The 11,359-nt window shown below is 42.1% G+C and overlaps 1 protein-coding gene across 1 annotated transcript; it reads right to left on the reverse strand.

Annotated features, from left to right (window-relative positions):
* Nucleotides 1-9,938: 9,938 nt before the first annotated feature.
* On the reverse strand, nt 9,939-11,359 carry LOC142531276 (myb-related protein 306-like). The gene is made up of 3 exons (XM_075637374.1): nt 11,064-11,359; nt 10,798-10,927; nt 9,939-10,706 (listed from the first exon to the last, which is right to left on the reverse strand). Exons 1-3 carry the CDS (start codon nt 11,194-11,196, stop codon nt 10,052-10,054), a joined length of 918 nt encoding a protein of 305 aa, XP_075493489.1. The 5' UTR covers nt 11,197-11,359; the 3' UTR covers nt 9,939-10,051.

Raw genomic sequence — 11,359 nt, forward strand, 5'->3', positions numbered from 1 at the left:
GGAGCGTAGACCGGAGGGAGACCTACCACCTCCTCCACCACCCCCACCGGACATGAGTGCCTAGATGTTAGCTGGGATGGCACAGTTCTTCGCACAGTTTGCGGGGGGCAATGCCGCAGCCGTAGCCGCAGCCGCAGCCAGGCCGACAGGGCCCGAGGCTGTTTATGAGCGATTCATGAAGATGCGCCCGAAGGAATTCTCTGGGACATCTGACCCCATGGTTGCTAAGGGATGGATCAAATCCCTCGAGGTTATCTTCGAGTTCATGGAGCTGGGAGACGCAGACCGAGTCCGATGTGCCACCTACCTGTTCACTGGAGACGCCCGCTTATGGTGGGAAGGAGCTTCGGTAGCCCTGACCTTGGCTACACTTTCTTGGACCCGCTTTACGGAGGTTTTCTACTCCAAGTATTTTGCTGAGGAGGTTCGCACCAGGCTGACCACCGAGTTCATGAGTCTGAGACAGGGGGATATGTCGGTTACGGAGTTTATCCGTAAGTTCGAGAGGGGCTGTCACTTTGTGCCCCTGATCGCGAATGATGCCAGAGCCAAGCTGATGCACTTCCTTGTGGGTTTACGGCCGATCTTGCGCCGGGATGTTAGGGTATCTGACCCTGCTACTTATGAGATTGCCGTCTCCAAGGCCTTAGCCGCAGAGCAGGATCTGCGGGATATCGAGAGGGATCGCCAGGGCAAGCGCCCAGTCCAGGCACCGCACCGCCCTCCTCCTCATCAGCATCAGCAGCAGAATAAGAGGCCTTTTCATGGACCGCCCAGGAACCGAGGCCAGCAGCAGCAGCAGCAGCGGGGACGCCCAGCCCCGAGGACTCAGGAGCACCCAGTCTGTCCCAGGTGCTCACGTCGCCATCCTGGAGCATGTATGGCTGGCTCAGGAAAGTGTTTTAAGTGTGGCAGTCCAGACCACATATTGCTGCAGTGCCCTCAGAGGAATCTGCCTACTCAGGGCAGGGTTTTTGCTCTCCATGCCGCAGAAACCAACCCGGAGACTATGTTGTTGACAGGTACCTTTAAACTTTAAGTTATTATTCGAATTTCAGCATTTTGGGAATCGGGATTTAGATTTTTGAACTTAGAACTATTATAGGATTGCATGCTCTACTCAGATTTATTTGGGGGAAATTAAGCTAGAAGAACCTTGACCTTTGCATGTCTATAAGTTTAGATCTTGTAGTGGGATTCAACTTAGAGTTCCGATCTTTCAGGGAGAATTTTTATATCTGGTTCCGCTACCAAGGCCTTGATAGATTCAGGGGCCACTCACTCGTTTATTTCGGAGGTCTTTGCAAACTTTCTCAAGATCCAGACCATTGGGCTAGATACAGCCTTTTCAGTAGTGTTGCCGTCAGGCGAGGAGATGGCAGCTACCAATGTTATCCGAGATATAGACCTTGAGCTGCACGGTAATCTTGTTTATGTGGATCTGATCGTGCTACCGATGCCAGAATTTGACATCATCCTAGGGATGGACTGGCTATTGAAGAACAGAGTGTTGATAGACTTCCAGCGGAGATCTGTCCTTGTCCGACCGCCTGGAATGGAGCAGTTCTTATTTGAGCCGGACATGTACTTTCCTTTACCGCGCATTATTCCTTATGTTCAGGCTAGGAAACTCATGCATAGAGGGTGTCGGGCATTTCTAGCGACTTTTTTATCTGTCCCCGAGGAACCCAGCCAGTCAGCCTCAGATGTTCCGATTGTCAGAGATTTCTTAGATGGTTTTCCCGAAGACGTCTCTGGTATGCCACCAGAGAGAGAGGTGGAGTTTTCCATTGAGCTTATGCCAGGTACGGCTCCGATATCCAAAGCGCCATACCGACTAGCACCGACAGAGATGGCAGAGCTTAAGAAGCAGATTCAGGAACTTCTCGACAAGGAGTTCATTCGCCCGAGCTTTTCTCCATGGGGCGCGCCAGTCTTATTTGTGAAAAAGAAGGATGGCTCGATGAGGCTTTGCATTGACTACCGGGAGTTGAACAGGGTTACAGTGAAGAATAAATACCCACTGCCGAGGATTGAGGATCTGTTTGACCAGTTGCAGGGAGCTTCGATTTTCTCCAAGATAGATCTGCGTTCGGGTTATCACCAGTTGAGGGTGAGAGATGCTGATGTCTCGAAGACAGCTTTCAGGACTCGTTATGGCCACTACGAGTTCCTAGTGATGCCGTTCGGTCTGACGAATGCGCCAGCGATCTTCATGGATCTAATGAATCGCGTATTTCAGCCGTACCTCGACCAGTTTGTGATAGTGTTCATAGATGACATTCTCGTCTACTCCAAGAGTCGGGAGGAGCACAGCAGGCATCTGACCACAGTGTTGCAGACATTGCAGAAACATAAACTATTCGCAAAGTTCAGTAAGTGCGAATTCTGGTTAGAGAAGGTGGCGTTCTTGGGCCACATTGTTTCTAGCAGTGGCATTGAGGTAGACCCGACGAAAGTTGCAGCAGTCAGAGATTGGGTTGTGCCTCAGAATGCATCAGAGATCCGCAGTTTTCTTGGGCTAGCAGGATATTACAGGAAGTTCATTCAGGGATTCTCATCCATTGCCGTTCCACTCACAGCACTGACCAAGAAAAATGTGAAGTTTGTGTGGAGCGAGGAGTGTCAGAAGAGCTTCGATACTTTGAAGCAAGCTCTTATCTCAGCACCAGTTTTGGCCATGCCATCAGGGCCCGGCGAGTTTGTCCTTTATACCGATGCTTCGAAGCTTGGGTTAGGTGCAGTTTTGATGCAGCATGGGAGAGTGATAGCGTATGCTTCTCGACAGCTGAAAATCCACGAGAAGAATTACCCTACCCATGATCTGGAGTTAGCGGCCGTAGTTTTTGCTTTGAAGATTTGGAGGCACTATCTGTATGATGAGAAGTGCCAGATCTTTACCGACCATAAGAGCCTCAAGTATTTCTTTACGCAGAAGGAGCTGAACATGCGTCAGAGGCGTTGGTTGGAGCTTGTGAAAGACTACGATTGTGACATTAGCTACCACCCGGGTAAAGCTAATGTAGTTGCGGATGCTTTGAGAAGGAAAGTCGCAGTGATGGCTCATTTGACGATGCAGAAACCTCTTCAGATTGAGATGCAGAGGTTTGATCTTGAGACTTATCCTCGAGGTAGAGTTCCTCGTTTATCTACCTTGACTATCCAGTCCTCTCTTATTGACCGTATTCGCAGCGGTCAGGCAGCAGATGAGCAGTTGGCACAGTGGAAGAAGAGAGATGAAGCCAAGGGCAGTGTTTTGTATACAGTCAGCGATGGTATTGTGAGATACCGAGATAGGATATGGGTTCCTAGCAGTGATTCTATCCGAGCAGACATCTTATCAGAGGCCCATACGTCCCCGTACTCCATTCACCCTGGGAGTACGAAGATGTACAAAGATCTGCAGCTATTGTATTGGTGGCCAGGGATGAAGAAGGACATCAGGCGTTTTGTATCCGAGTGCCTGACTTGCCAGTTAGTGAAGGCCGAGCATCAGAGACCAGCAGGTTTGCTCAAGCCTCTTCCTATTCCCGAGTGAAAGTGGGAGAACATTACCATGGACTTTGTGACCGGATTGCCGAGGTCAGCCAGAGGATCGAATGCTATTTGGGTGATTGTAGATCGTCTTATCAAATCAGCGCACTTCTTGCCTATTAAGACGATTTTCACCATGGTTCAGTATGCAGAGCTGTATATCCGAGAGATAGTCCGACTCCATGGTATTCCAGTTTCTATCGTATCCGACAGAGATCCCAGATTCACTTCCTCGTTTTGGAAGAGTTTGCATTCGACTTTGGGTACGAAGTTGCTGTTTAGCACAGCTTTCCATCCGCAGACGGATGGGCAGTCAGAGCGAGTTATTCAGGTTTTGGAGGATCTTCTTCGCGCTTGCGTCATTGATTTCTCTGGGAGTTGGGAGTCGAACTTTCCATTGGTAGAGTTCACCTATAACAACAGTTTCCAGTCGTCTATAGGTATGGCTCCGTATGAGGCGCTGTATGGCCGCAAGTGTAGATCTCCTGTTCATTGGGATGAAGTAGGAGAAAGAGCAGAGTTGGGTCCAGAGATTGTTCAGCAGGCAGCAGATGTAGTAGTCAAGATCCGTGAGAGAATGAGGACTGCTCCGAGTCGATAGAAGAGGTATGCCGATCAGCGGAGGAGAGAGTTAGAGTTTGCAGTGGGCGATCATGTCTTCGTGAAAGTGGCACCTATGAAGGGTGTCATGAGATTTGGCAAGAAAGGGAAGCTCAGTCCGAGATTCATTGGACCGTTTGAGATCCTTGACAGAGTTGGGACGCTTGCTTATCGTGTGGCTCTTCCGTTAAATCTGGCCGGAGTACACAATGTCTTTCACGTCTCCATACTGAGGAAGTATATGGCAAATCCTTCGCATGTGCTGAATTTCGAGCCGTTGCAGCTTACTCCGAACTTATCTTATGAGGAGAGACCCGTGCAGATCCTAGACAGACAGGAGAAGAAACTTCGGAACAAGCTCGTTAAGCGAGTCAAAGTCAAATGGCTCAACCATTCAGAGGAGGAAGCTACGTGGGAGTCTGAGCCGGAGATGAGAAGTCGATACCCAGAGTTATTCGGTGAGTTCTAATTTCGAGGACGAAATTTATTTAAGGGGGGAAGGATTGTAGAACCCGTAAGTCAGTAGACGTATAAGCCGTGCATAATTCTAGATTTTTAAATTTAATTGACTTCATTGCATGATTATTTTAAATGCATTTATTTGAAGTTAATTATTTTATTATTTCAGTTCAGTAGTTTGATTTTTAGCATTTCAGTTATTTCAGTGAGGCCGGACCGGAGTTGGAGTTTTGAGATAGAATTTAAGATTCGAGAAATAATTCCAGAAGTTAATTTAGCTAGCAACCAAGTTCATTTAAGTTAGAAAGGGAGGTTTGAGGATTTAATTTAATTATTTGAGGTGATTAAGAAATGAACTCATTTAAGTTATTAAATTAAGGGGTTAGCTCACTAAATTATTTAAAGGATTAGTAAGGCTTTCAAGGACTATTAGTTGACTAGATAATCAACATTCCCCTTTATTTTATTATGCATTTTTCGGCCACTCTTAGTGCTAGAAGATTCATTTTCCAACTCATCAACTTTGAACAATTCTTTGCATGTAATTAGTAGGATAATTCTAGGATTTTTGGGAGCACAATTTAATTAATTAATGGACATATCCTAGACTAGAAATTAAGCAAAAATCGGCCACTACCTCCTAGAAGCATCCACCAACTCATTTGATATCAAACCATAATTCAAAATTCAAAAATGAGAAGACTTGGTCTTGATTCTTTCCTTATATCTTGCACCCACTTCCCTCACCCTCCTAACCATCATTCCCCCTCCCTTAGTCACGAAATTCAGAGTGTTTTTGAGAGAGAAAAACCCTGGAAATTCAGTAGGAAGGAAGGGAAGAAAAATCGAGAGCAAGAAAGGTAAACAAGAGAAGCGCTCCACCTCCTCCGTGCCGCGTCGTCGTCGTTTCGTTCGTTTTCTTTCGAAACGAAACCAGGCATGTCTAGATTTCTTTCAAACATCAATCAAGTCATATTATCATTTATTTTTCAGTACATGATCATGTTTATTCAAGCAAAAATCGAGATCCATGTCAAAGCATTTTGGAACAACACATGCAGAATTTTTGTTTTTCCTTGGCAAGCTTCACGTTTTTCTTGGTTTGTGAGTTTCAGGTGATTGGTTCGACTCCAGGCTCCCAAGGCGACTCCTAGACACGTAATAGGATGCATTAGGACCATTTTGGTCCATTCAAACCAGCCCCATGCTTGCTGGAAATTCAGAATGGCAGCAAGTTCCCATAGGCGCAGATTTGTGTTTCGAAATTTCAGTTTTGTGTCAAGGGTTGTGGATCTGATCTTGGCTGCCCAAAGGGCCTATAGCCATGGTTAAATCACTCCCCTAGCAAGTCTAAGACGTGACTAAGTTTCCCTTTTGGTGGCTTGGTCCATGGTTCATCGGTTTTTAATAAAAACGTCAAAACAGCCCCTATACCCATTCGGCTTCTTCCTTTGTTCAGCATATGGTTTCGGTTTGTGTTTGCTTTGTGTGGATCTTGGTTGGCCTATGGCCCTTAGCCATGGTTCATATCATGCTCCTAGATATCTAGATCGTGCCATGGTCAATCAAATGGCCATTGGAATGACACGAGACATTGATCATAGCATAAACACTACACACGCATGCACGTTGCTCTCGGTTGGACCCTTCGGTTGAGTTTTGGTGTGATGCGGATTGTGGCTGGCCTAGGGCCCTTAGCCATGGTTCAAATCATTCCTTGGGATGTTGGTAAGAGTCTCTGGTCGGTGGTTCACGCCCCTAATGGCCTATAGTCTCGAAACCAACGCAAGTCTTGTAGTTGCGCAGCTGCTGGAAATTACAGCAAGTTGTTGTGTCGTTTAGAAGGCTCGTTTGAGTTCTTGGTTGGCTTTTAGCCCATGGCCTTCGACTGGACAGTGCCTCATTGAGTTAGGAAGGTCATGTTTTCGACCGTTCGTCATTTGGATCATTTTTGAGGTCGTACGAGAATTTACGGTGCAATGTGCCAAATTGACTCTCGAAAGAGCGTTTCGTGTTTTGGCCTCCATTCCACCTAGATTTCGACCCTATCATTTTAGGAACATTATTTTATGATTTTTCAGCGTATTTTAATCATGACTATCTGTCGGTTCAGTGTCGGTTCAGGTTGGCTCGGAGTCATGATTAAATGCGAAGTCATTAGGCGTCATAATCGCATCTTTTGAACATAAATTGCATAGTTGGTCAAGTTTAAGCTATTGCATAATTTTCATGGCATAGTTAGGTTGCAGCGAGCCTGGGAACGATCCAATCCAATCCAGTTGGTAAAATTACAGGAATTTTCATTATGCCAGTTAATTATTTTACGTGCATTAAATAGAAAATGATTATTTTTTAGATTTATGCGATATGGCTTGTGGTTCATTCACTATGTGGGAGTGTTATTTTATACGGTCGCCAGTGACCGATCAGTTCAGTATGGTACCACCCGGTCACCAGTGACCGGCCAGCTCAGTTCAGTTTCAGCCTCCCCGGTAGCCAGTTACCGATCAGTTCAGCTTAGTGCAGTGGCCACAGGCGTAAAACATAATCTCAACAGAAAATTTTACCAGATATTTCAGTACAGGCTCCAAGGAGCAAATATTTTTACAGTGATTTCCAGTTCAATTATGCACGTATTATAATTGCTCAGTACAGATTATTTTCAGTATGTCTCAGGACAGGATATGTTAACTCATGCATATTTTTAATTCAGATTTTTACTCGTTACCTGTGATATATGCATGCTGAGTCTTTAGGCTCACTAGACTTGATTGTTGTAGGTACTGATGAGGCCAGGGCCGAGGGCGGGGACCAGTGAGCCAGCTTGGGTCGGCAGTAGTGGCACCCGAGGACCTCAGTGCAGCAATTTTTATTTTATTCCGCAAACAATTTTTATCAGTCGTTGGATAATTTTTAAATTGTTATTGTTGGCAAAACTTTATTTTCTTCCGCTGCTATTGTTTTAAACATTGAACTTGATTCATCAGTCGATTATATGAATGAGGCCATTTAAGTTCTTTTAAAAAGAAAAATTTTTAATTTTTCGCAAATTTTCAAGAAAGGAGTTTTAGGCACTTCACAGAACTAGTTTTTTGAGTTGAGTTATGTTCAAGTCTCAATCTCAATATGTTATCAGACCCATGTTTGATTATGGCTCAGGTTCATCATTATGTGTTAGATTGTCCTATAGACCGTCCGATAATGTCTTGTTACTTCACGCTCCAAATGTTTATTTCTGACCGTGATGGAGTGTTTTAGATATCTAACATCGGTTAGATTAAATCTTTGCGAATTATATCTATGAATTTGGACAATCATATCTCTTTGAACTAACATTTAAGCTTGAGTTGGTACAAATCTCAATCTTAATAACTAATCATAGCTTTTTTTTTAACGTTCCACGATTAATCACGTTATAAAAGGTCCTACGTGGGATGATGGAATTTTTATTTCATTATTTCGTCTACTAGTTATGGTTATTTTTTATATAAAAAAAATAAGTTTTTAGTTTGTGAAGAACTAATAAACAAATGTATATATGTACAAGAGTTTAAATGTTTTTTTAAAAAAATTAAAAATAGAAGTAGGTATTATTTGAAATACTTAAATACAAATTATATTGTCGAGTGAATTGATTAGCGAGATTCCAGCAGATAGCTACTGGTTCTGCTCAGGACTGGTAACTGAAACATTTAACATGGAATAAAGGCTGTTAATGGCAGATTATGGTCATTAATTGAAAGGCTAACAGTCAGATTTTGGCCTATAAATAGCACCATCAATCCCTGAAATTGATGTTACCAAAACCTTGAGTTATCACTTGAAATTAGAGCTAAGAGAGTGCATATTTCGAAGCTGTAAAATCCAGTACGAGGCAACCAGATTCCAGAAGACTGCAACCGAAATCCTTCAAGAAAAATACTGTAAGCGGGCTTATGTATAAATATCTTGAAACCCGTTTGATGATTTCTATTTTAAAGCAAAGTATATTCTTGATTTCTGATATCTGATTTTGAAGCACCGAAACCTAGTGAACTAATGGTAGAAATATATATTCTGAACATTACTGATTACTGATTACTGGCCTCACCTCTTAGAGGAGAGAACATATAGGAGACTGATATCAGTTTAGCCATGAAATTCACGAACATGCTCAGTGCTTACTTGTTAAATTCTGATTACTGAATACCGAATACTGATTTTTGATTACTGATTTCTGAATACTGATTTCTGTTCTGAAATAAAGAGTTTCAGTATATTATTCGTATTACTGTTTTTGTTAAAAATGGTTTTGAAAACTGGGAGTTATTCCCGCCCCCGCTTACTGAGTGACAATCATATCACTCACCCACCAAATTCATCTCAGATAAGAACGAGGAAGAGTTGTTAGAATAAGAGGAGCAACTTCAGTTTTGGGGCTGGTGATGAAGATCGTTGTTCGTAGTTCTGATTTATATTTTATATTTCGCTGCATCTGTTCAGACATCTTATTTTCTGGTTTTACATTTTCGATGTAAAACATTTGTATTAGCCAACAATTATTATGAATAAAAGACTGGTTTCTGAATTTTGTACTTCTGAGGCTTGTTGTTTTCGAATGTAAATTTGAGAGCAACGCAGGTGTCAACCAACTCCCGTCCTGGGGCGTGACATGAGGCCTTCCCTCCCCAAATATATAAAAGAAAATAATTAAATTTTTTCTAATGTTTTGATAAATATAGATCACTAGATTAAAATATATATATCTTTCTAATAATAAATAGATAGATTGGTCTATATTAAATAAAGTGTGGCGGAAGTTATTTGCCCTCGAATTTATGTTAATACAAAATATATACATAAAATCGAGTACATGCAACATAAATTAATGTGCAAATAACATCGGTAGTAAAGTATGTGTAAATAGTAAAACTATAATTTAAAAACATTATAATAAGAAAATAATTTTCGCATATAAACATGTAAAGAAATAGAACCACATGACCTTATTTTTATTTTTATTTTATTATCATTTCTGCTTATACGATCATCCAAAGATGCACAAAATACCAAGCCAGTAAAGAGTACTGTTTAACTTCAAGTACTTCATTTGGAACGTTAAAGAATGAAACACGGATAAATAATTTAGTCTATCTCATTTGGAAGATGATTTCACGGATCTTTAATTGTGATATGGGTTGATTATCTTCGTATTTATAATAAAAAGTAATATTCTTTCGTAACTCAAATAGAAGATTCGTCTCACAACATTGATGTACGAGACTTTCTCACAAAAGATATTGTAAATAATTAATGTACAACATGTGAGATCAAGAATAAAACAAGAAAGTGATTAACAAGTCGTGACATGAATCGTAATTTCTCATCACTTCTAACCACAAAAAATGAACAAAAAAGGTTAATTTCACGGGCAAATTTTTTAAAAAAAAAAATTCAGTAGAAATTAATCGAATGCTGATTAAATTATACCTTCATGTGCATCGAAATCGAAGTTACTCAAATATTCCTTAGCTTGATCATCTAACAGCCAATCCTCCAGCACTGCGAAGCCATCCGGGTCGGGTTTACTATCGGAAACGGATCTCGAAAGTCCAGAGCTTGAAGATTGATCATAAGCCTGACCGAATCCAAACAAGGATTCAAATGCTTCAGACAAATCAATCCCACTTTTGCTTTCAATTCCAGGAGTGAGGATCTGATCATCACTCGATGCCACATCGCATTTCGACGAAATCGGAGTACTAGAAGAGTACTTGGATTGAATCTCCTCGAATTTCGGTGTCTTTTTGACCCAATCTTTGAGCAATCTGGCGATGTTTTCAGTGCTTGATGCATAAGAAAATGCCTGGCCTGGAGAAGAATGGTTAGCATTATTCTCAAATGACAATGCATCCTGAAGGGCCTTCTTAGCTGTGTTTATATCAGCTTGTAGCCTCCTTTCCCACTGCCCTCTCGAGATGGAATGCGGAGTTTTCGGCGAAAATTCGACGAGGGTAGACTGATCTACCGATCCGATTCCGAGCTTCTTGAGTTTCTTCTTTAAATGAGTGTTCCAGTAGTTTTTGATGTCATTGTCTGTTCTTTCCGGGAGATAAGAAGCTATGGCAGCCCATCTGCACACACAGAACATGGTTGCTATTTCAATATATTATATACATAAAGTTTTAATTAATTCTTAGAGTCGATATAATGAATGTAGCATACTTGTTGCCCAAAAGGGCTTGAAGCCGAATAATCATCTTTTCTTCATCATCAGTGAAGCTGCCTCTCTTGATCCCTGGCCGGAGATAGTTGGTCCACCTTAGCCTGCAACTCTTGCTACATCTCTTCAACCCTGCAAAGACAAATCTTTTCAGTGAATCGATCCTCTAATTAACCACTAATATTACGAGCAGATTAATCTTCTCCCAGAAATGGTAAAGCATTTCTATTCTCGCTGCAAGAAAATTAACAGAAACTGAAAATATAACCTGTTTTACTGGGAACAGCCCTCCAATTTCCGGGGCCATTTTCTTGAACAAAAGATACCAACATGATGTCTTCTTCAGGAGTCCACGGCCCTCTCTTCACTCCCGTTTCATCACAGCAAGGCGGTCTCCCCATTTCCCCCCCGCCGCTACTAGCTAGTTTTGTCTGCTTTCTGAATCTTCTTCCTCTTTTATTTTTTTTGCCAACTTCCGCAGTGCTTTAAGAACAGAAAATGTTAGCACTTTAATTTTTTTTTCCCAATCTTTAAAATTTTACTTACTTATTTGAGACAGCTGAG

Source organism: Primulina tabacum, chromosome 17 (genome assembly GCF_025594145.1).
Source record: "Primulina tabacum isolate GXHZ01 chromosome 17, ASM2559414v2, whole genome shotgun sequence".
Lineage (NCBI taxonomy): Eukaryota > Viridiplantae > Streptophyta > Magnoliopsida > Lamiales > Gesneriaceae > Primulina > Primulina tabacum.

Excerpts from the sequence above, each read along its gene's own strand:
- LOC142531276 (XM_075637374.1), bottom strand. The coding sequence starts at position 11,196 with ATGGGGAGACCGCCTTGCTGTGATGAAACGGGAGTGAAGAGAGGGCCG. Across the intron at positions 10,928-11,063 it reads GGCTGTTCCCAGTAAAACAG|GGTTGAAGAGATGTAGCAAG; the intron begins GTTATATTTTCA and ends TTGTCTTTGCAG. Across the intron at positions 10,707-10,797 it reads CAAGCCCTTTTGGGCAACAA|ATGGGCTGCCATAGCTTCTT; the intron begins GTATGCTACATT and ends CTGTGTGTGCAG.